This window comes from Asterias amurensis, chromosome 3 (genome assembly GCF_032118995.1).
Source record: "Asterias amurensis chromosome 3, ASM3211899v1".
Classification (NCBI taxonomy): Eukaryota; Metazoa; Echinodermata; class Asteroidea; order Forcipulatida; family Asteriidae; genus Asterias; species Asterias amurensis.
In genome coordinates, this window is record NC_092650.1 from 8,970,456 (window position 1) to 8,996,433 (window position 25,978).

At 39.6% G+C, this 25,978-nt stretch overlaps 2 protein-coding genes across 2 annotated transcripts; one reads left to right on the forward strand and one right to left on the reverse strand.

Moving 5' to 3' along the window:
* The first annotated feature begins 1,769 nt into the window (after positions 1-1,769).
* On the forward strand, positions 1,770-11,011 carry LOC139934826 (F-box/LRR-repeat protein 18-like). The gene is made up of 10 exons (XM_071929229.1): positions 1,770-1,968; positions 3,890-4,697; positions 5,155-5,299; positions 6,683-6,815; positions 7,209-7,260; positions 7,648-7,802; positions 8,230-8,475; positions 8,785-8,883; positions 9,486-9,608; positions 10,807-11,011. Exons 1-10 carry the CDS (start codon positions 1,784-1,786, stop codon positions 11,009-11,011), a joined length of 2,151 nt encoding a protein of 716 aa, XP_071785330.1. The 5' UTR covers positions 1,770-1,783.
* A 35-nt stretch (positions 11,012-11,046) lies between these two features.
* Positions 11,047-25,965, reverse strand: LOC139934827 (leukocyte receptor cluster member 1-like). Its single transcript, XM_071929230.1, has 6 exons — positions 25,875-25,965; positions 20,570-20,669; positions 19,736-19,885; positions 15,988-16,166; positions 14,528-14,703; positions 11,047-11,686 (listed from the first exon to the last, which is right to left on the reverse strand). The coding sequence occupies exons 1-6, from the start codon at positions 25,895-25,897 to the stop codon at positions 11,265-11,267; spliced, it is 1,050 nt and encodes a 349-aa protein (XP_071785331.1). The 5' UTR covers positions 25,898-25,965; the 3' UTR covers positions 11,047-11,264.
* Between the last annotated feature and the right edge of the window lie 13 nt (positions 25,966-25,978).

Sequence of the window (25,978 nt, forward strand, 5' to 3'; positions counted from 1 at the left end):
AGACTGGACTTACAAGTAACGGAAACAAAATGTCTACCCGATTAAAATCGTGAACATTCTGATATAATCTGATCCAGTGTCGACAAAGACACCAGTTGTAGAAATAAAGACAAAAGTCGGGACGCATCCTGTCTGTACGGCGCCACTAGTAATGATCAAATTCTGTTGCCGTATGCTTGCCTAAAAGTAAAAGAATCGTCGTGTGCACTTGTCAATAATTTGTAACCTGCGCCCTGGGGGACTCTGGCAGTGGCGGGGCACTAGCGGGGACCTTTCTGTGGGTTTCCAAGAAATAAGTGCCCGGCTAACCCTGGACATACCCCGGAACTGACCCAAGACTTCCAAAGGGGTTGCCCCGCAAAGCCGAGGCGTTACCCGGGGATTCCAAAAGCCGTTGCCCCGCCAGCCGGGACTTGACATCTGGGAAATCATAAACAATGATATACACGCTATGATTGCGTGGGGTTAAGGAATCGAAAAAAAGTGAGGGTGGGGTCTAGAACATTTTCTTTTTATTAAAAGGGTTGGTTTATAATTAGCTTTGGGGTCAAATATTTAAAAGTGGAGTAATTGTTGCCTTGTTCATAATTTCTTTACAATGGTCGAAAAAAAATCCTTGGTCCTTTGAAAAATATTTGTAACCGGCTTTGCATAAATTGCTGAATATTAAAAGTGTTGCACAACACATTTAACTAATGAGCCTTCCCTTGTGGTTTGATAGTGTAGCGCTGAGTTTTATGGAAAGACGCATTTGTATGCGTTTTTAACTAAATTTTCTCTTGTTAACGGAGCGATAAATCGTTCCATGATGCGATAAACAAATTGGAAAATCTCCCTGATCATGGAAACTGTTTTCAATTTAAAGAGGAACAGGGCACCAGGGCATGGTGCTGGGACTTCCACATAGGCCCGGCAGTACTGTTTAAAGAGGAACAGGGCACCAGGGCATGGTGCTGGGACTTCCACATAGACCCGGCAGTACTGTGGGGCATGGACTGTGCGGGGTCTTCCAACTTATTCCCGGCGGTCGGGGGCGGGGACTTACCAAGGTGTTCAAAGAAATTAGTGTCCCCGCCCCGTGGCACTTACCCAGGATACCCGGGGCTTCCAAATTTAAATTTGGAAGCCCCGGGTAGGTCCCCGCTAGGCCAGGGTCCCCGCTAGGCCGCGTAGGTTACAATTTGACAAGTGCATAATGCCGTATAGTGATGTGTATTTTGATATCAAACTTTACCTATCAAGGGAAACGTTGCCTTGGATCGGGCGAGTTGGTCTATGAAAAGTGTACATGGTTGGAAAGCTATGCATAGAAAGCTGTTTTAAAAGTAGACTATAATGATCCACACAACTTTCCTTTCATTTGCGAACTAAAAACACGGTCGGCCATTTTGTGGTGTCAAACATTCATACTCCAAATGCCGTGCCGTGGTAGTTCAAGAACTCGGAATTAGCTGCATCCTGACCGCAGCTTCGTGACGAACCCTCACAAATCTGAGAAACCATTCACGCTCGAATCGTATCTCAGATTCAGAAGTTTATATTGGGGGATTTCAGACGAACTGATTTCGTAGGATGCTTATTCTAACTTCATTTACATCATAACAAGCAAGTTACGATAGTTTTCAGGGTCCTTTGCCAAATTCTATTTTCCTGTTGTGCGGTAGAAATTAACTTTAATCTTTCTGGTTACAGTCGCTCTATATACGAAATGGATTTTGGACCAGTATTTATTTGATTAGGGAAATACGCAATTCTACCAACAATGGACAACGGACAATGCAAAATGGCTGCCTCCCCTAACGACTGTACTGGAATCTGTACCAACAGTATTCTTACATTAGACAGTTTACCAGATGAAATCCTATTAACCATTCTTAGTTTTCTACCTATCAGTGACGCATTAACACTGACTTCACTGGGGCCTGGATGTCACCTTGGCAGGTTAGCCAATGACCCTTCGCTTTTCAGGTTGGTTTCTTATTTTTCTTCTGAATCGGAATACATGGGGTTGTTATACCGTGACCGAAAATCCCAGTATAACTACTTGTTGGTTTAAGACACTGGACACCTTTGGTAATATTGTCAAAGACCAGTCTTCTCAACAGACTGCTTCTCACTCGGTGTATCTCAACATGCACAGAATATAACAAACCTGTGAAAATTTGAACTCAATTGGTCGACGAAGTTGCAAGTTTATAGTGGGGAAAAAACACCACTGTCACACGAACTTATGTGCTTTCAGATGCTTGATTTCGGGACCTCAAAATCTAATTCTGAGGTCTCAAAATCAAATTCGTGGGAAAAACTACGTCACTTCAGAGGGATCGAGCCGTTTCTCGCACTGTTTTATAATATCAACCTCTCCCAATTCGTTACCAAGTAAGGTTTTATGATAATAATTATTTTGAGTTATTACCTATAGTGTCCACTGCCTTTAAATTAATACAATCACTAATTTTGCCTTACGAAATATTTTTTTGAATATTTTGGGCAAACACTTTGTTATTCATTGTCAGACAGCTTAATTGAGAGAAAAACAACCATATAATCTTAAGTAACTTCGATATACAAAATAAATAGGTGAATATGTGCATAGTGAATTAAACCAACAAGTTGAAAATATCACACGTCATACTTTGTTAACCCTATTATGAATGAGACGTCATTATAGAACATGCCAAAACGTTAGTTGTTGTGAATGATTGAATCATAACTGATTGTAAGCGCAGTATATGCCTGAAAGTTTCTAATATACATAAAGGCATGCATCGTCTGATCTATACGTTGAATTAATTCGGTCAAAGTTCAATCCGTTAAGATCACTGCACTTTAATTTTGGTGCAGGCAAAAGCCATCCCAAAGCAAACAGATAAAGTTGATTTTACATGGAATGCGTTTTGGCGACCCCAACCAGAAACATTGGTCATCGGTTGAGCGTTTTCGCGTGTTCGGTTGAGGCGCGGTGACGAGGCTGATCAGTTGGGCTTGGGTGCTGGGGTCGCCACCCAAAACGCAATTCTGGCGGGCCACAAATTTAAAGGCAGTGGACACTATTAGTAATTGTCAAAGACAAGCCTTCACAGTTGGTGTATCTCAATATATGCATAAAATAACAAACCTGTGAAAATTTTAGCTCAATCGGTCATCGAAGTTGCGAGATAACAATGAAAGAAAAAATAACCCTTGTCACACGAAGTTGTGTGCGTTTAGATGGTTGATTTCAAGACCTCAAGTTCTAAATCTGAGGTCTCGAAATCAATTCGTGGAAAATCACTTCTTTCTCGAAAACTGTGGCGCTTCAGAGGGAGCCGTTTCTCACAATGTTTTATACCATCAATCTCTCCCTATATACTCGTTACCAAGAAAGGTTTTATGCCAACAATTATTTTGAGTAATTACCAAGTGTCCACTGTCTTTAACGTACTAATTCATAACGCAAAACTACCAAGTAATTAAAAGTCCATTGGGGAATGCATGCAGACCAGAGAGTGGAGAAAATTACGACTTCACTCTTAATTTCAGACTTGATTTTGTTTGGTCTGATATTACTTTTGTGTTCCGTCTTCGCTGCGCAAATTAGCATAATCAACAAAATTCTGCAGATATTGTTCTCACAAAAATCTAAGACTATACAAAAATGTGGTTTTTCAAGACAAAACCACGGCCACTAAACCCTTTTTGCTAAACTATTATTTGTTTGTGTACCTTTCTTTTCCGGTGATTTTTGTTTCTTGAAGACCACCCGATTTTCCTCCCTGCATGGTTTATCAAGATGCATATAACCGCAAGAAACGCTGAATTAGTGTCGCATGTGTAAACGCAGGAAAACATTTAAATTTAGAAGAGCTGTATGAAAGATAACATTTTTTTCTTCTCTTCTCTATAACAGAAGTTTAAACTTAAGCAAATGCTACTATCTTACAAGACGTATTCTAGAGGAAATACTCTTGAACTGGAGGAACACCATTCAATCTTTAGACATATCCAACTGTTACTGGCTAACGAAAGAAGATCTATCGTCTCTCGACTTTCGATTACCAAACCTTGTGCATCTTGGCATTAGCAACACGGCTGTTGAATTTGAAACATTACATCGTATCCTTCACTACAGTAGCTCACTCCGTCGGCTGTCTTACAGTCAAAATGCCGGCATCAATGGTAGTATCAGCCAATTAGCTGCTAGAACGTTGAATCAACTTCAAGAGTTGCATATATTATGTAGCCCCAAGAAGTGCATCAACGAGATACCATTTGCAGAATATTGTCCAAACCTTACTGCATTTAGTATAAATGCGGCCTATCGGGAAACTTGCATGGAGGAGTGCATGTGTACGAAGCCTTTAAATGACGTCGTTTCATTCCAAAATCTGATCCATTTTAAGATTGGACGAAGGGTTCTTGGCAGTCACAGAAGCATGAATTTAAACGCTGTGGAGTATTCACCCAATCAACAAACTGTGCTGTTAGCAGACGGCTGTTTTAAGCTGCCCATCAGTGAGGTGAAAGATGGCGGATCACCTTGCCTGACATCCTTACAGATGACTTTTGTGCCAGATCTCAAGACAATAGAGTTTAGTTGTCTTAAGTATTTGAACATTGCTGGGAATGTGAATTTTACAGACTTAAATGCAGTGGCTGAAAACTGCCGACATTTGGAAACATTGAATATTAGTTTCTGCACCGATGTCTTGAAAACGGTAGGCCTTATTTGTTTGCGAAACTTTGTTAAATTGTCTCCAACCAAATGTTGACTGATGACGTTAGTTAAAAAAAGTAGATACGAAAACGTTCGCACATGCCACAGACAATTAGCACAAAAACACATACAAGTTACAACATGATGGACGTGAAGAGATAATGGCGGGATCTCGACAAACATTTATTTTTAGATTTGAAGTCATATACCACTTTCATTTAGCTGAATAATGTTCTGTTCAGTACAAAACAAATGTGAGCATAACTTTCTCAAATCTATAAAAGTAGATATTATAAAGCTTTTAAAAATCTTCATTTTGTGGTAAAATCGGCAAAATATCAGACCACATCATTTACTGGGTGTATTACAACATGGAGCAATGATTACAATGGTCATTTGTGTGACTTTCTTTAAAATATCTCACCAAATTGACTGTACTGTTGTATTTTTATTTTTAGGTCAAGAACGGAGATATGTGGACGGACCTGTCTGCTTTCCACGTCTTTATACATGCCAAGACACCACTTAAATACCTCAATATAAGTGGAATGCACCCCCATCTTCAAGAAAATCAACTTTGTCAGATGCTGGCACTGCTACCTGGTACACTCATATATTACTTTTGTCTAATAAACGACCTACATAAAGTCATGACGGAAACAGGGATAAGCTTCGTCATAAGTGGACAGTTTTCTTAAATGCTGTATCACAACTTGGATCTATTTAGAAGTGAATCATTTGGTAGTTTTATTTATTAGCTTAAAGCCAGTGGACACTTTCGGTAAACAGTATTGTCCAAGGCCCACATGTCGTGTATCACAACTTATATATAAAATAACAAACCTGTGAAAATTAAGGCTCAATCGGTCATCGGAGTCGGGAGAAAATAACGGGAAAACCCATCCCTGTTTTCGCGCGTTTCGCCGTGTCATGGCATGTGTTTATACTATAAATCCGTAATTCTCGTTGTCGAGAATTGATATTGTTTTAATGTTTTCTCAAAAAGTAAAGCATTTCTTGGAATAATATTTCAAGAGAAGTCCTTTACCACTACCTTCTGTAAACCCTGTAAGTTATTTGTAAATCTGTGATTTTTGTTTCTGTTCCGAAAGTGTATAATGGCTTTAAATTGCACAGAGCACCTAACACCTAAATTTGTCCAGGGGTCCTAAAAGAGACCGGACCCCACGCCGTAATGATATGACTAACCATGCCCCCCATCACTAGAGCCCGATTGATGTCCAGTACATGCGCACTTTGACCTTGACTCTGTGCAAGAGTATATAGCTTAGGGATTTCAAGTCCCTTCTCTGCCACTGTCGTGACATATCAAGATAAAATATCAATGCATCAATGCCACAAGCCGTGACTAAGCCAATACAAACTCCCTCATATCTTGAGAAATGTCATCCATACTGCCGATGCTCATTCTTAGTTGTTAAACCAACAACCTGGGTCCAATTTCATGGCTCTGCTTACCGTAAGCACATAATCGGCGCTTACGGAAGCAGGGAATTCTGTGCTTACGGCAAGCGTATTTCACGGGTTAGCGGCGAATTTTGGCTTCTGCGCGCGCGTACTCCACGTACTAACTACTAGGCATTCTACGCTTACATGGCTATTTAGCGCAGAAATTCGGCGCTTGCACGTAAGCTCGGGGAATCGTGATCGTAAGCGCAGAATTCGGCGGTAAGCAGAGCTATGAAATTGGGCCCTGCTGTTTGTGAGGTTCAACTTACGCCGCTGCTACAACAAATTCGCTTATTTGCTAAGCATTGTATTTCACCAGTTTTTATCAAATTTAGGCAAAAATAATTTGAATTCTGGTTCAGTCCAGACTGCACCATCTCTTTGACCTTATAAAAACAATTCATTTTAGGGCGTTTTAAAACCAAAAATACTATAAGCATAAATTGTGTTGACATATTCACACAAGATTCACAGGTTGTTTGTGCTCGTTATTGTTCTTATTACCTATTATGGTAGGTTTAGTGAGTGTATCAATGCCTGTATGTGGTCTACCAGAGAGGCAACATCTACTACCAACTGCTAAGCCGACATGTAGCCACCAGCAAGGCACACGCAAATCTAGTACTTTGAACTCTTCCAATCTTAACAAGTAAGTTCATTGACATTGGGCTTCACAAAATAAATGTGAAACTAATGGTTCATCATCAGCTATGTGAAACTAATGGCTCATCATCAGCTATGTGAAACTAATGGCTCATCATCAGCTATGTGAAACTAATGGCTCATCATCAGCTATACACAAAATCTCAACATTATACTTGATAACTTGTGAGGTTTGCCCACAAGATGGCAATTTCCATCAGCATGTCACGTGTCTCAAAGTTGCTTTCCCATGTCCTGATAAACCTACACAAATTGTGGTATCTTACTTTAAGTAAAGTATTGTCTTTATTCTCAGTATGTGGGGATAATATCAGATAAAAATGGAAGCAAATTGTAATGATCTTGAAATCTCATGATTGATTGTCGTTCTATGTATCAGGTGTTCTAGATGCTCAAGAGTCCAGGGATCTCAGTGGATCGAGACAAACAAGGTAGATAGTCAATTAACTCTTTAATTGCATCCCCAGCAACTCCAATCACTTATATTTGATTCACTCTCACAAAGTAAGTTCATGTACTTTATACACATTTGAACCCTAAATCAAATACTTCATACCACCACATTTTCCTTTTACTGTAAACTGCCTTTATTTAAAATGGATGGCAGAGCATTACCTTTGAGAGTTTTAATACAACTAAATCGCCTGTAGTGAAAGACACTATAGGAACTGTTTTAGATGTACATACATGTGCATTCAATAATTTACACAAAGCTTTTGTTACTTGAACACGTTGTTTTTGCATACAACAATTTATATACAAGAGACATCATTATTTTTAAACTTATAACATTGATGTTTTTCATCCTAACGAAAAAGCTGGATGAGCTAAACAGCTGTGTTGTCTGTAGCAGTGACTTGTCAAGTCTTGTCATTGGTTGTAGAAAGATTCAGTCTTTTGAGCTCATTAAGACTGGTTTCGTCTCCGTCTTGAGTCCTCCGGCAGCACCGGCAGATGAAGATGCCATACAATGGTTGGTCATGAAAACAAAGATAATACTTGTTTGCTCGTTTAAAACAAAATATAATTTCACAGCTAACCTTAAAAATATTCAGCTTTGACCCAATCCATGGATGGATGCATCACCTTTTTATCAACATAAACCGCATGGGAAAAACAAATGCCCTCTGACGGCCTCACTGCTCAAGATCCATGAAGTGAGTTTTTTGTGATGCAGTATTGAACTTCTTTACTTGTGTATGATGAAATCAAAGACACAAGTGAGGCTCCAGGAAGGTCAAGTTGAAGTTTGAGAACTAGCCTCGTCCAGACTCGACACAAGTGGAGGCTTATTATTTTTATAACACCAGTTGTTACTAAACATCTTCAACTATAGAAACATATTTGACAATCGGTTACCAATGATTGTTACATGCATGTCTATTGTTATATTACTATAGTGGTGATGTTATGGAGCCAGAAGACAGCCTACTTTGCATCTCTCTATGGCATTATCTTCAATCTTTAGTACTAGCTGGAATCCCAAGTATCCTCCATGGATACAGCCTTATATCCATCACTAAGGGATGCACAATGCTCACATCATTGTCTCTATCTCACCTTGGACCATATCCATATGATCAGTGTTTCTTCATTCAGAATCTGTGTCAGGCAATGACATATGCAAAACAGCTACGAGATTTTAGGTAAGCCTAAACTTGTTTCAACTTTGCTGATTAATTTGTAGATCCCACTAACTACCTAGGTACTGACCACAGCCGACTGTAAATAGCTTCTCTTCAGTTGATATTATCTCAGTGTTTTATCACAGGTTAATGTGATCTACTATTGAAGTTGCTCTTGAACAAATTCAACTTTGTTTATACTTGCACTAACAATACATTACAATCTACCCAAATGTGTATAATGTTTACTGTGGCTTGTATTATTCCACTACCCTTTCAAGTTTCAACACACAAGCATCCCAAGTGATACAAGATCAATATTGCTTGCAGGTTTGAGCAGCCTAAGATTGTAGACATGAAGTGTCTCCTACAGAGTTTGAAATGCTGCACGAGGCTAACAAGGTTTTGCCTCATAACGCAAACTGGAAAGTAAGATATTGTTAAATAATTATAATAAACACACTGATATAGTGACAGAAACTGGGCAGTTCGGTTGGCGTAGTTGTATCTTTCAGCGCCTTCCACCCCTGAATTGGGTTTTCAGTCCCTACCTGAGTGCATTAGGGTTAAAACTGAGATAACTTTTGATGGGATTCTTGGCTACAAAGATAAAGGTGCTTTTCCTTGGCTTCACAACCAGAATAAGTAAATCAAAAATAAACATATTTTTCACAAAAAGATAAATTGCGATCTAAGAATAAAACTGATGTGGCAGCTTTTACATGTCAGTACATATATCTATTCGCTAGAGTATCAAGTAAATATTCTAAATACACCAGTCAGCAAGGATACATAGTGTAACACAAACGCTAATAATGCGCTGGGAACTTCAAAACCAAGTGCACACCACCTCCAGCTGAACTTAACAGGTGGCTATCATACAACTTGATTAACATCAACTATATCTTATAGAACAATGAACCCATACACTGCAATCAGATTAAATCAATAATTGGTAAAGGCTGAATGAATAGGAAGGTCAATGACAGGTCAGATAAAGACTGAACAACTAATGGTTTGACTTTTCCTAGGATCAAAGAAGTGGATGAGTTAGTAGCTGTTATGGAGCACTGCTGTAATCTCATGGTGTTACAAGTTATAAGCAGTATATACTTTGGCACCTGTCTCAACTGGCAAAAAGCCATAATGGATAAGTAAGTACTTGTATCTTGCATCAACATCCGTTTGTCATATTTTTTTGTAAACCCCCTGGTTAAAGGCAGTGGACACTATTGGTAATTACTCAAAATATTTGTTGGCATAAAACCTTACTCGGTAACGAGCAATGGGGAGAGGTTGATAGTACAAAACATTGTGAGAAACAGCTCCCTCTGAAGTGCCATAGTTTTAGAGAAAGACGTAACTTTCCACGAACTTGATTTCAAGACCTCAGATTTAGAACTTGAGGTCTCAAAATCAACCATCTAAACGCACTCAACTTCGTGTGACAAGGGTGTTTATTTATTTCATTATTATCTCGCAAGTTCGATGTCCAATTGAGCTCAAATTTTCACAGGTTTGTTATTTTATGCTTATGTTGAGCTACACCAACTGTGAAGGCTAGTCTTTGACAATTACCAATACTGTCCAGTGCCTTTAAAACAAAACAGTCATCTTTTTTTTTAACCAAACAATTATAATTTTGACACTTATTGAAAAGACTCTTCTCACTGATGTGCCATTTCTGTAGCAACATGTAAGGTCTGCCATGCTGGCATACTGTGGTCATGTAGGATACATACCCACTACCCAGAGTGTGTACCAATGTTTGCACAGTTCTAGTTCCGGCGCGCAATAAAATAGTGACGTCCCATAAGAAGGGTCTATTGTTCTAGAAAATGTGCACTCTTTCTCTCGAGAAGACTCGTAGCTGTGCTTGTCTCTTGTCGTTTGGTTGTTGATGTGTACACAAGGGTTCCCATTTAGTGGGCCTGTGTGCCTGTACGGGCTTCCCTTTTGCACCAATGTCATTTTTTATGTGTTTGTAAAACGAAGGTAATAAAAATAAAAATAAAAACTCTTAAGAATATAAAAGCCAATATGACAGAAAGTTTCCACACAGCCTGGGTTTCCTTATTAAAGATTTGTGCAAAATAGCAGATTGAAGAAGGCTCAAATATTTGCTGTTGTGTTTGTGTGCAAGTATAGTTTCCTCTCAAACAACTGAAAAATTACAAATGGTTTACAACAGAAAAGAAAAGGGTATATTTTTGTCAGGACAAAAGACACAAATTTCCATTTCCAAGTGTTCAACTCTCTTGTGTGCCTTCCTTATATAAAGTTTTGTATTTCTCTTCCATCTCGATTAATTGCTAAATCTGACTGACAAGCCGCCATTCTTATTCCGTCCAGATATTCAGCATGCAGGCCAGCCCTACATGTCATGCTTGCTAGCTATAAGAAGACTGCAGCATCAGACTGGAGGGATGTATACAATAAGATCCCTTTCATTCATCTAGAGGAGTTCACATTATTCCAGACTCGGGTTGCCACTAGTCCACCATCATGGCAGATCAGAAACCAGACTCAGGAAGTGCACACAGTTTCAGATAAATGACCAAAGTAACTTTGTAATTGTCACTTCAGCTCTGTTTACTTTTACAGTATTGAAATAGTGATAAGAAGTGTGTAACAATGAGTAAAGGCATCAAATGAAGCCCACAAATCACAGCACAAAATGTCATTGACTGGTATCATTTTACTGATTGTAAAACCTGTATGAATTTAATTTAAAAACCATGCTGGTGAATTATGATCAATTGCAGTTGTGAGGTCCAACAAAGTAAACCATTTGGATATGACACCTACCATCAAATCATATTGAACTGAAAAGGCTTGTGCTTTTTACAAACGAGTTCTGGATGGAACTGTGAGTTGTAGTGTCCTGGCTTATCTTCTATATCTTCTTTAGGTCCCAATCTCTCTGTTTGAGCTATCTTCTGACCAGACAGTAAGCGACTTGTTTTTAATCTTTCTTCTGCTTCACGTTTAAGTCTCTCTGCTCGTAGCTGCTGTATATTTGGTCCCTGGTAATCTTTCTCTTTGCACTTTACTTTGTCCCCTTTGCAATGACTACATTTCTTGTTATCATCGGTCATGTCATGATGTAGGCCTCTTTCCCTCCTTCTGCTGGATTCTTTTTTGTCTGTTTTGCTCTTGTGTTTATGTCGACTCTTATGTGTATGCTTGTGGTGTTTCCTCTTCTTGTCATCTGAACTTGGATGATTTCTTCCTGTTTTACAAATCAACAGGAGTTATACATAGAGTTAGTTCAGGTATTTGTAACATTGTTTGTTTGCTGTGAAAAATGAAACATAAGAAAGCAGTGGCAAAAGAATTGTTTTTAAGAAATGTATTATTTGAGTATTTTACGAAGGTGCGATTCCAAAGGAGACTTGATCCATATAATATCATTTCTAGTCTCCTATAATGTCTAACTTGGTGCTATGATTGAGGAAAGTAAAGTAGTTTTGTTTTAACTTCATACCGTCTTTGAACTCTACTGTGTACTATATGTATATAAAATAAAAACGCAACACTCATACATGTATGCCTTCAGCAAAATTGTTCTAATTGTTCTACCTGATAACACATTTTTGACAAGTTTGTTCATTTAACCTGTCGCAGACCATTGGTATTTGACAAAATGAGACAATACTAAGGCATCTCAAAGCATTAAACATAATTTATCCTCTCTGAAGTATCGCATTTTCTAGGAAATTCTTTGAACAGCGTTGTAGCTAGGACATTTTTAGTGGTGGGCGCAGCTGAATTTAAACTTGGTCAGAAATTGCGAGCAGTGCGCACGTACTTTGTTGTAAGGATTGTTTTTAGGGCTAAATATTAACATTCCAATCGTGCCAAATGCACATTATGTAAGATTCAAGAATCACAATTTTTAAGTATAATGACAATTGTTATTACAAAAATGTGTTAATACAAAATAATTGTGATGCATTTGTTGTGAACAGACTGTTTTTGAAATAGTTTCTGCTGTTTGCTTGTTGTAATCCCGCCGCGATGAAGTTGAACTTGAACTTTGAAGGTGGAGTAACTGTCTTGATTGTCTCAGGTACAGTTTCATTCTCAGCACTAACTGAAGCTGCACGAGATACTTTTTTATCATCTTCCAATCTTTTCCCGTTTTCCAAAAAAGTCGTCCAGCTTACCGTACGTTGCGAGGCCATCTTAAAATTTACACAGATCTCATTCAAGTTAAAAACCCAGCGCGCTGTCACACATGTGGACGAAGCGAACGTGTTTACATGCCTACATCCGGGACACGCGAACTCGTACACTAGACTTTACACAGCCCCCTTGTACTGTTGTGTGGCGATACTGTTTGTGTGTACATGGAATAAGTGAAATCCCCGCGAAAACCTATGACTAGACTTGTACATGTTGTGCACTCTAGGGTCTACCATGGGTCTACCACTAGCGCGCGCTGGTGTACACCACATGTACGTATACAATACATACATCGTGTACATGTGCACGGTACCAGCACTGCTGTCAGCCTGTATAGACGGTACGCCTTCTACACTGTACTATAGTTTCGTTCAATAAAAACGTCAGGGCACATTTCACGAAGAAAACTTAACAAGATGGCAAGAGGCAAGTTACATGGGAAAACACGTTTGAGGTTTTAATTGCTCGTAATTCTGGCTCAAACAAACTACAAACTGCAATTAAAATGACAAAACACGAAAAAACATGACATTTTAGTCTTGCAATGTGATCAATATCAGTAGAACTTTTAATTTTTTATTAATTTGGGGGGAAATTTTGTGGTGGGCGGCAGTCTATTTTTCAGCTGAAGTGCCGGGCGGAAATTGTCAGTCCTGGGCGGGCCCGCCCACCGCCGCCCACCGTGGCTACAGCGCTGTCTTTGAATACCTAAAAATATAACAGGTAGAACAGGTATACCTGTTTGGGATGTTATACCTTCCATGTTCTCAAAATCTAATTCTGAGGTCTCAAAATCAAAATTCAAATATTTTTGTGGAAAACTACTTCTTTTTCGAAAACTACGTTACTTCAGAGGGAGGCGTATCTCGCACTGTTTTATGCTGTCATCAGCTCTTCATTGCTTGTTACCAAGTTACTTTTTATGCTAACAATTAATTGAGTAGTTACCAACAGACCGTATTGAATAACCCTTTTTGCTAGGAAAAGTCGCCATCTTGTAGGGCAAACTGTATGCGCGTCCAAACGCATACATCATCGAAGCACGCAGCATGCAACATTCCCAGTTTGATTTCTACGGTACATGCACGCACAAACACGCACGCACACGCACAGACGCCATCTTGTAGGTCAGATATTTGAGCCGCGTGACGTCATATTAAATACGTTCTATAGTGTCTTTACAGTGTACCTTTAATGTTCATTCATAAATACCTAAGACAGTTTATCCATTCTGATTGGTTGAGAGGGCATCACGAGGGGTTGTTTGAGCGGATGATACAACACCAGTAAAAAGTGTTATAACATGGGCGTGACACGCGCGCTTGCACCTGCGCTTATAAGACAGTTTCTTCATTCCTATTGGTCGAGAGCAACTCATGAAACAGTTGTGCTACATCACGCAATACACGCGACGCGCACATCATCTCCTTATAAGGAGTTGTTTACCCGAGGGCCTGGCATTTCATAGCTGGAGGGGTGTTGTGCTTATGAAAAAAATCATTTAACAATTATAATTTTTGCACTTATTTTACCTTTTGACCGAGAAGTGTTGATGTTTTTTGACCGAAAAGGTATTTATGAATGGGAATCAAAGTGTGTTGAATCAGTTTTCAACTAGTAGTTTAAACCCGCCGAGGCCTGGTTTTTGATAATTTACCTCGACTTTGTCTAGGTAAAATTATCAAGTCCAGGCCTCGGCGCGGGTTTGAACCATAGTTGAAAACCTCTTCACCACACATTGATTCCCTTATTAGAATACATTATAACAATGCAGCCATTACAACATTCTACTGTTTCTTTTGAGCAAAGTTGTAACTGATTGACCCAATACTCGTTGGAGGTCTTAATCTCTTAATATGATTGATGGGGTTTGTAGAAGACTTACTCTTAGTACTGTGTCTACCCGTTGTACTACAGTATGACAGAATGCCACCAGGAGACACAACCCTCTTCACATCCACTGTCTTTTCTGGCTTGATGGTGGGCCTTTCTTTTACCCCAAGATATCTCTCCATTTCCATCATAGGGTCCAGACTGCCCTTCCTTTTAACATCAGTGCAACTAAAAGTTACAAAAAAATTATTTAAATAATTCCTCAATGGTAAAATTAATTTGATGGGTATGATACTTTGCCATCCCATGTCATTTTATGTTGGACTCATTGGTGAACTTGGATTCATTGGTAAAAAGCAAATACATGTATGCAGATTCTTGGCGTAAGTCAAGTGTATTAAAACAAAGTAGTCTTGGCAGCAGACTGTCCATATGACCGTGTGACAAAGTAAAGATATGATACACCTTATTATATCATTGAGGAAACAATTTTGGTGAATCGCAACATGGTGCGCCCTCAAAGGGTTACCCACCCAAAAAAAAAACCCAAACATTTTCTCAGAAAGAATCAACTTAACAAAATAGAATGCATTACTCAAGAATGCAGTGCAGTTTGGGACCTTTGACAATACCACTTAAAACTTGAAACACACTCAGCAGCTTCACAAAAATACAATCTTGTACCATAAACACTGAATACAACTTTTCTGCTTTACAAATAACCTCAGCCTTCAACTGTGGGTCATGAGGCAGGCACTGTGTGATGAGGACCTTTTACCCATGATACACAATAATAATATTAATAACAATAATGATAGTGGCTTCTTATAAAGCGTGCATCCATAACTCAAGACTGATTTACTGGGAACGCCGAGTAAATCAGTCTGCCATCACTTAATTGTAGCAATTGATTGTACTTTTGTTGTAAAGTTGTTGAGGGAACCTGACAAAACCTAGTTTTCCGACCCAAACAATGGTACTGGTGCTTGACCAGTTAGATATTAACTAAGAAAAGCAAATGTTTGAACGTGATTATAAGAACATGTGTACGTCTTCTCAATGAGCAAGTTGTCAGATATTTTGTAAAGTTCACTCTTGAAAATCATTGGATTTCCCCAAAACATGTAACAAAATAAAGCAACATGGCAAGCTCGGAGTGTAACGATGCATGTATTTAGGGACACTAATGCACACTCCATGAGCACTGTGCATGACACAAAAACAAAGCCACAAGCACAAAAATATAGACACCAAAGCACAAACAAAAACCGTGCATTTGTAGCAAAACAGGAAATGACCACATCGAATTGCTGTGTCTAATCTTTTTGTATTTGGAATCAGACCCGGGTCTGATTCACCTTTCTGGATCTAGTGTTAACAGTGTCTTCGTATTAATATTGCACCTACATGTATTTAGGCTAGTTATGTCAAATAGAACAATACTACAATACAAAGTGTTCAAATCTGAAGACCCTGGCTTATAGTCTAATAAAATCATGTTCACATACATACCTCTGTTCCAAATTATCTTTCTCTGAGCCTCGGTTTGGTGGTTTGAAATACCAAGGCTTTGTAGTCTGTGCTTCAGTTGAACTTTGACCTAGGTAGGTTAGTAGACCTATACTTTTCTCATATTTTTCCTGAGCTGCTTTGACCTCCTGTTCATGCTCTTTGTTCTTTTCTCCCTGAGGCTGGAGGGATAATGGTTCCAAGAATAAATTAGAAAGTTACTTTCAGTGAAAGCAGACAATGAAGACCTCTTCTAGAGAACGCCTGAGTTTCTAAGACAATCAACCAAATATCACAACCAGTTTGATTGCCCAAAAATGTTCCATCAGCTCCCTTACATTATCCACTTTCTCTGTTGTTACCCATTGCAATGGTATTCCACTTGCATTTGGTGCTCAAACTTAGGTTGACACCTGATATTTAAACACTGATATCATTGTCACACTTTGCAGTGTTGTACCGCAAAATACTCCAGTCTAACAAATACTTTGCTCCAAAGACTTTTACACATTATGGTGCTACATTGTTACTCAACTTATTGTGCACTTAAATCATCAGAACATCAGCAAAGAACAAAGCAAATAAATTACTGTTAATGTTATTGTAACGTTGATGGCTGTGCTTGGGTCCTTTGGTTCCTCATGTATGTGCGGAATAGTATAGTAAGTAGTATTCATCGGGAGGGCTTGAAGTTGAAGTTGAAGTTCACAACAGACAAATGACAAGTTGAGCTCTAGTAAATTGATGTCTCTTAACATAACTATTTTAATAATAGAGGACCAGATTTAGACTATTGAGTCACACTAATTGCAAAAGTTTGTTTTATTGCTGATTAATGTTTATTGGGTGGTTATTGATGACATATCCAAAATCGGACAAGAGTTTGAAGCCAGAAGTGACCTAATTTGCATATTTGAATTAGGAGGTAATTAGCAATCTTTAAGGTCAATTATCTCTAAAACTACTCATTTTAAGGACAACGTTTGTGTTAGAGGTGAATAGAAACCTGACCCTGGGAATCTAAAAAAACATATTTGCATACTCGATTGACCCTTTCCAAATAACTAGGTCAAAGGTCAAAGGGTTAAACATGCGTTAATTGGTTTTCTCCACTCAAATGCATTGTACATGGTACCATGACAGTGTAATAAATAATTAATGAACTCTTTGGGTTGAATGATTCCACCCTGTCCCATATGACCTATATAGTCATCATCTAGATCAAAGGTCAAAGGTCAGCAAAATACAAATACCACTGTAAAAAGACCACTTGTGATGCGTCCTCAACACCACAGCTTGTTTCAATGCGGTTTAGCATCCGCATGTGCAGACTGGACTGTATCAGAAAATTTGCCAAAGTACTTGCATTTTATGTTTGGTTAGTCATGGAACTCAGCAAGTTGTAAGAGAAAAGTCTTTGTCTGCCCTTTAATGAAGCTCAGCTACTTATGGATGTCAAGCAAACACCGGGGCGATAGCTTATCTAATAACCTCCAAGGTAGTTTCTAAGTATAGCAAAATAACCATTGACGGCAGAGAGGACCTATGCTGGTAAATACGGCCACCTATCATGCTCAGTAGGAAAGTGTATGGGGGATGGTGCTCTACATGATACAATTCTTGTGAAGAAGATGGCCACACAACATCAGTATAGTTAACAGTGCTCTAAGGAAGTTAAATGAGGCATCAAAAAGGGAGGCACAAGTTGGGAGGAATGGGGGGGGGCAACATCTAAAAAGGTACCAGCTGGAGAGGCAACAATGAGGAGGCAACATAAGCGGAGGCAACCACAACATGGAGGCAACAACAGGGAGGCAACAACAGGCGGGCAACAACTAGGGAGGCACGGGTTGGGAGGTAACAACGGGAGGCACCAGAGGGGGAGGCAACACCTGAGGAGGTACCAACTGGGAAGGCAACATGGGGGAGGACAGGTCGAAAGGCAACATCAGGGGAGGCAACAACAAGGGGGCAAAGCAGGGGAGGCAAAAATAGGGGAGGCATCAACAGGGTATTAGGCAACGGGAAGCAACAACAGGGGAGACAATTAGAGGAGGCAAAAATAGGGGAGGCAACAACAGGGGAGACAATTAGGGGAGGCAACAACAAGGGAGGCTACAGCAGGAGAGACAACAACAGGCAAGGCAACATCAGAGGAGGCAACATCAGGGGAGTCAACAACTGGGGAGGCACTGGGGTGAGAGGCAAACATTGGGGAGGCAACAACTTAGGACCAAATAACTGGGGAGGCAACAACCGGGTAGGCAACACCGAGGGGGAGGGGCAAGAGGAGGGGGATCAACACAATAACGGCGGAGGAAACAACAGGGAAGGCAACAATGGTTGAGGCAACAATGGTTGAGGCAACCGGGAAGGCAACAACCGGGGAGGCAACTTATACCTCAAGAGCGTGGTGTAAGCACACATGAACAGCGAGATGGGTGAAGCACAACGGACAAAGTTGCTGCTGACGATGCCTGACTCAGAGTAGCTGCTGAGTAGCTATGACAGAGCAACAAACAAATCAGTGACAGAACAATGAAGTGAGGTATGGCAGAGACGGCAATCACTATTGAGTGTCTACAGTAGATATGGATTTCAAATACATGACATTGCATCAGGTGTGTCTATCGTCTATGTACGGTGGCTGCTTTCTTCAACGTTTGCCATGGACACAGGGACAAACGTACCGACAGAGAACTAAAACATACATCAGCATAATGAAACTATATCAGGCCACCCCTATTGCAGTTTTTAAGAACACCTAAAAAAAACCACAATTATGTAGTCAATCTTCAGCCAGAGTCAGAATAAACCTTTATTTGCGTCCACTCGGCATGGTTGCAAACCCAACATTTGATGATTCAAGGTACCACTACTACAGGGTTAACTTGCAGACCAAAGTGTGCAATGACAATGTGCAAAGCAAACCTGATGATGGGGGGGGGGCGGTCTGCTAACCAGAGAAAAGGGACAACAATCCAGCTCTGGTTGATTTTTTTTACTCACATGAAGTTGACACCTTAAAAATAATAAGACTTGTAATGCGCATGTATCCACCCTGCTGGGTGTTCAAAGCAAAGTAAAAGAAGAAAAAACACCTTGACCTTTGACCTTTGACCTTTGACCTAGCTAGTTAGAGAGGTCATTTAAGTGAATTTTATTTCATTGATAGAGGTCAATTGGTACAGGGGGATTCATCCAACCCGAAGAATTCATTCATGGTACTTATTACACTGCAAAATGCATTTGCGTGTAGAAAACCATGTTTAACCCCTTGACCTTTGACCTAGTTATTTGGAAAGGGTCAATCGAGTATACAAATATGTTTTTCAGATTGTCAAGGTCAGGTTTCTATTCACTTCTAACACAAACCTTGTCCATAAAATGAATAGTTTGAGAGATAATTGACCTTAAAGATTGCTAATTACCACCTAACTTAAATATGCAAATTAGGTCACTTCTGGCTTGAAACTCTTGTCCGATTTTGGATATGTCATCAATAACCACCCAATAAACAAGAATCAACAATAAAACAAACTTTTGCAATTTGTGTGACTCAACATGAAAAAAATGTCTAAATCTGGTCCTCTAAAAGAGCTCTCTGCTTGAGCTCTGCTCTGTTCTCAAGTCTAACCCCAAAATCCCTTATTTTTTTACTATTTCCTTTACTTTATTCCCATCATTGTTATTAATCATCTTATAAATCAAATCAGGATAGATGACTACATTATAAAACAGATGAACTTACTTTTGAAGAAGAGAGATCAGTAAAGAGATCAACATGCTTGTATATGTTATCTGTAGTTGTCTGTACTGCGAGACACTCTTCATCATGTGGTATGGAAGTTAACTGATTGCGAGCTTTGCTTCGTAACAAGGCTGTTCTTGCTTCCTGCTCCTAAAATTGTAATTAAGAAACTATTATAAGAAGCAATGAGAATGTTGTAATTTTGGGGTATCTATTTTATAGAATGCACTAGAACTCTTTTGTGAATTTGTGGATTTGTTTAAGCCATACATGTGTCAAGTATCAATACGTAAATGTAAAAGTAACCCACAAGTAAGCTTGGGCGATATCGATTTATTTTATTCACGATATATCGCCGACAATATATCGCGATATTCGATATAATCGCGATTAATTAAATTTGACATCATCAGTCTTCAAACTCCCAGTGAAAGTTGTAGAAGAGACAGTCATAGCACAAGAGGGGTGTTCTTATGACCTATTCTTTTGGTTTCACTCCAAACCTATGGGGTGCAAGATGTCTCAGCTAGGAAATACATCGCGATATTGCGATATTTAATTAATATCATGCTATATCGCGATATATCACGATATATCGATATTTCGATTAAAACCAAATCGAACCGATATCGAAATCGTTTCCAAATTGGTATCGCGATATTCGATAATATCGTGATATCGCCCAAGCTTACCCACAAGGTTTCACTGCAGCTGACAATTCATAACACTTTCTCACAACAGTATGTGTTTTCATCACGCTGGTCAATATTGATGATTCTATTGCCATTGTTAAGTGTTTTCCTGTGCGTGAACACATTGGCTAATATAACTTACTGCAAGTGCTGCACGATTCTGACTCTCTTTTGCTTCTGCAGCTGCCTGGGCTTCATCTCGTTTCACTCGTTCAATGTTCTTATAGCTCCTTACATGCCAACTATAAATAAATAGAAATCAAAAACATTCCATTGGTTAAACAAATTCAAGACAAATGTAACACTTTGCTGGATCTTAGATTCAAATTATGATGACTGACATGATTGGGTATCAAATAAAACAAAAACAAAAGTTTTACCAAGAAAGTATGCATACCAAAGAATGGGACACTCCCAATATAATTATGTCCAAAGAAACAACTAGGCCAAAGTTGCAAATCCAAGAAGGCATGACTTTAAATGGGTTTTGTTCCTCTTTTTTCCAGCAACCAAGCATCCTAGTGGTAGTCTATGCATGCAAAAACTATAACTCATAAATATGAATATGTCAATATTTATGTTGTATGCCCCTTGGGCATCCACCATTAGCTCTATGGCATCCGCCCTCCATAGTAGATAACAAATGTGTTGCACGGCAGTAGTTGTAGTACTGCCCTCCAAAAAAAACATTTACCCGTCAAGTACAAATTACATGAAGTTGCAAGTGGCTTTAGCAAAATTAGTAAAATTTAAAATACGTATATTTCCCTAGTCCTTGCTGTATACTTTAATGTTCAATTGCAAAGAAATAAAATAAAACAATAAACTGTGAAAATAATTAATAATACAGTCATTTTCATTGGTCATAAACTTGTTCAAAAAATGTATGAGTTCGTAGTTGATACTGGAAAATTTGTTGAATTTCCTTAGTTCCTTCCACATTCATCCATAATTATTATTATATATCCATGTTAAAAAAATTGTTGTTGAAACCTCTGGGCCTAGGCCGTTGTAATCCGTGTAAAAAAAATGTTATGGATCTTTCCAAATGCTATGTACAACAGCAGATGTCAACATTTTGAAAAAAAGGATACAGCCAGACACCAAGCAGCACCCTACATACCTTTGTTGACTCGAAGAAACCCTTAACAACCAATACTATAGCAAATACACAATCTTATTTACACGGTCCATTACCATTCACAGGGAATGTGTGAATTTTGCCCAGGCCTATTTTGCCCCTCTGAGCGCTGGGTCTATATTGTCATGATTGTTGTTGGGTCTGGTATCTCGCACTGTTTTTAATCAAATAAATACCTTGATGAGTTTACTGACTCTAATTGGACAAAACTTGGGCTGAAAAATATCAATTTTGATGAAAAAGCTGCGCACGTATTTCCATAATTATGGTCCTGTTTACATTTAGCAGAGGTCACAGTTGACAGTAAAATGTAGCCATTGAACATGAGTAATAACACCTAACAGAAACGCTAAGCAAAAATCTCACATTTTGAGCGATTAGGCCTAACCATTTGTTTTTCATGAAATGATATTTATTAATGTGAATGACAGTGTGAGGACCCGATCTTCACTGCGTGGTAATGTCTTGGTTGGTGGTTGGTTGCTGTACGGACCGTGCCTTCAGCTCGGTCCTGTAACAGACATAGAGGCAAGCCACCACCTTGGGTCCAATTTCATGGCTCTGATTACCGCACAATTCTGAGCTTACTATTTCTGAGCTAGCTGTGTAACTGTCAGTGTAGAATGCCTAGTAGGCCTAATGGGGAGCCACAAGCCTAAATTTGTTGCTAACACGCTTGACGTAAGCACAGAATTCCCTCCTAAGCACCGATTCTATGATTACTGTAAAAGCAGAGCCATGGGGCCCAATTTCATAGAGCTGCTAAGCACAGAAATTGGCTTAGCATGATAATAACATGATTACCAACCAAAAACAGCTGAATATCAGTAAGAAGCAATATGCAACAAATGGAGACAACAAAATTATCAAGAAAGAAATTTCATGTTTTAAAGCAAATTTGTTGTGCTGAGCAGCTCTATGAAGTTGGGCCCTGCCGCTGGGGTTTGTAACACCCCTCTCACAGAATGGTTTAGTCCGACTCGGCCGTTCGTCGATCTACATGTAGTAGGCTGCATATCACTTCTAGAAACTACATGTATAAGGCTCCCTGTGAGCCTTATAGGGGTCTAATATTTTGGGCCTCCTTAACGCTTTAAGTTTTTCAAATCAGCGTTGATAGGTGAAAGTTTTACGACGGTTAGCCAGCAATAACTGAAGTTTCTTTTGTACTACACTACCAAAACTTTCCCCACATACTCAATATACATTCATAATGCTTGCATTTCCTTTTTGTTGAGTGAAATTAAAAAACATCGTCAAAAAATGCAATTTTCTGCTCGGTACTCACTGTTGTTTTTCTGCCGCATCACACGTTTTTTGTCTTCTCATATGCAGCCTACTACATGTAGATCGATGAACTGCCGAGCCGCGGTCAAGTTGGACTAAACCATTCTGTGAGAGGGGTGTTACAAACCCGTGCGGCAGTGCGTAGGGGCTTAAGGTATTATTGTAAACAAACAGCGCACGCACTGCTACAAAATGGTTTAGTCCAACTCGGTCGTGGCTCGGCAGTTCGGCGAGTAGGCTGGTGTACAGTGATTGGTGATCGAGTGACCAAAAGATAAAGCGTTGAGCATCATATTGAGAAGTCAAAAAACGTACGAAATTAGTGTTTGGTCGAAAATAAATAACAAATAGAAATAAAAAATAATAATTGTTCAAATAACTTGGGTTGCGGTCCCTCGCAGTCCCAGACCTCCCTCCCGCCCGTGCAAGCTTCCCTGTCTTGGGACCAAGTTGACACGGGACCGAATTGACATGGGACCGAGTTGACTTTGGACCGAGTTGACTTGGGACCGAGTTGACTGGGACCGAGTTGGCTTGGGACCGAGTTGACCGTACCCAATATTATACCCCTGCCCTATAATCTATACTATTAAAAGCGTAACCTGCGCCATCTTGGATTGAAAATTAGAAGGTCCAGTGGTATGGCATCCTTGTGGAATCCAACACGGTTGTTTGTGTGGAATTCAATACGTTTGTGTGGTTTCAGACGTCGGGTTGCAAGTCTGCAAAACCCGGATCCAAACTCGCACTTACAAGTCATGTGATTGGAGGAAGTTTGGGCGGCGACCGTGCGTCAACCACTGGTCGATGTTGTTACCAGACTTCCTAGAAATCTTTCTGACAGGCGACTCATTGGACAGTGTTTCGCAGATGGTGCTCCGGATTGGTTCATTCATTGCCCCTTGCCCGCCCACCCGCCATTCGATCCGCCCTTTTTGGTCAGGTTACTTTCGTGTTGTACTAAGCATGGTTCTCCGGATTGGTTCATTCATTGCCGGGCAGGGTCGAAAGGGTCGAAGAGGCTGGGTGCCAGGACAAAACCGAAACCAATCTCACGAATTTGACCGAATTTGCATTGAATGGATGAAGTACCGTAGATTGATGTTTCGCAGGTGACCGTGTCAACCACTGGTCGACGTTGTTATCAGACTTCCTAGAAATCCTTCTGCGGGTGACTCATTTGTTGAAAAGATTAAATGGAGAATATTAATAAAAAAGCATTCACTTCCAAACGGCATGAGAATTATCATGATGAACAAGGATGGGATCAAACGGAAGCTTAATAATTTGGAAACATTGGGTAGGGCCGGCTATAGGTTGGAAGGTGTCTAAGGGAACTTTACAATTAATAACATTTTGGGGGTGGGGGGGGGGGCCTTACACAAAGAGCCATTCTGGTCAGTGTATTGTGAGTGGTGTGTTGTCTGGTTTGAGACAGGCCACCTGTTGCTTGGTGAAGAAGGTCGCCGTGGGACCACTTTAGGTTGACAGTGGGTGGCGACCTTGGACCTTTTGCCAGTAAACTCAAATGGGTACATCAATACCGTTTTAGAATACGGTCTGTTCATGGAGGTATAATGTTGCAGTTTCAGAGTTTAACCATGGAGGTAGAATTGTGAAACCATTCCTTACTCTATGGTGAAACTTATACACGTACGTCAAAGGCTGTTTTGAAGCTGTAAAAAAAGAACTTTGCTTTGCATTTGGTCAAAGTTGTTATGCAAAACGACATTAAGTTTCCTTTTGAATAAGTCACAAGTTTGTTCCGATTCTTTTAGCAAATTTGTTGAAATGCGCTCCACTAGCGAAGACACAACAGGCAGAAGAAGTGAGCGATTGATTTTGGACATCATTTTTAGTCTATTTTTTTCAAGTTTGGAAGGATATAATCTGACACAATCGAACCTCCACATTAACCATCAACATCTCCTGTGTACCTCAAGTGAGTTTTAATTATTCTGAGGAGGCTTTTGATGCATTTTGAAACACTTTTTGTCCACAATTAAATTTCACATTGTTTTATTTATTTATAAAAAAATAAAAATAAAAAAAAGGTTGGGCGGCGATTTAAAAAGGCCTTCTTAAACTGGCAATTTTTTTTCCGGGGGGATAGGGGTTGAGCTTTGAAAAATCTCACACATAGCTAGCCTCTGGACTTGGCATCTCTGCCTGCAAAACACTTTTTTGACGTTCACGTTAAGTGCTCCCGTTATACATGCAGCCTATTGACCAGAAAGTTTACAAGACCAATTCAGATGAGAATAAACTAAAAAGAGGCCTACGCTCTTACCACCCCCGCCCCCCCCCGAAAAAAAAAAACAGTAGATAAATTAGATTTATGGCACACAGCATGTTCCAAAAACTCGCTTTACTTATAGTGCTGTAGCAACGCTGTGTATCGTGGGACGTAAAAATGTCATTTTTGACGATGTTTTTTAAAAAGGAAATGCAAGCATTATGAATGTATATTGAGTGTGTGGAGAAAGTTTTGGTAGTGTAGTACAAAAAAAACTTTAGTTATTGCTGGCTAACGGTCAGTTTCACCTATCAACGCTGATTTGAAAAACGTGTAACGTTAGGGAGGCCCAACATATTAGACCCCTATAAGGATCACGGGGGAGCCTTATAGTTTCTAGATGCATAAGGTACGTTGTCTAACCCAAAACGAGGTGGGTACAGCCACTGCAAGTAGTGGTGGACGTGCGAAATAGCTTCATTTTGGGTTAGAATTATGACGCCATGCATAAATATTGAGAGAGGCGTATAACACCCTCACCCACATTTCGAAATATTTGTGTAAAGGATTTTTATATCCTAGCGGGGTGCCGCGCGAAGCGCGGCATCCCGCTAGTAATAATAAAGTGTAAATAAAAAATAAGGCTCACGGGGGAGAGTACGGGGAGCCTTATTTTATAGTTTCTAGAAGTATGGTGATTATACATATACATTAGAATTGACGTTGTTTTTAATTCAAGTAATTTTCAAACATCCATGATAAACTATTTAATTATAAACAAACCTTTTCTTTGGAAGAATATTCATGATCGGAGCTCCGCACTTGTGCTTCTTTTCACCGGCTGCATGCAATTTTGCAAAAACGTATTCTGTTCCCCCTACCACATC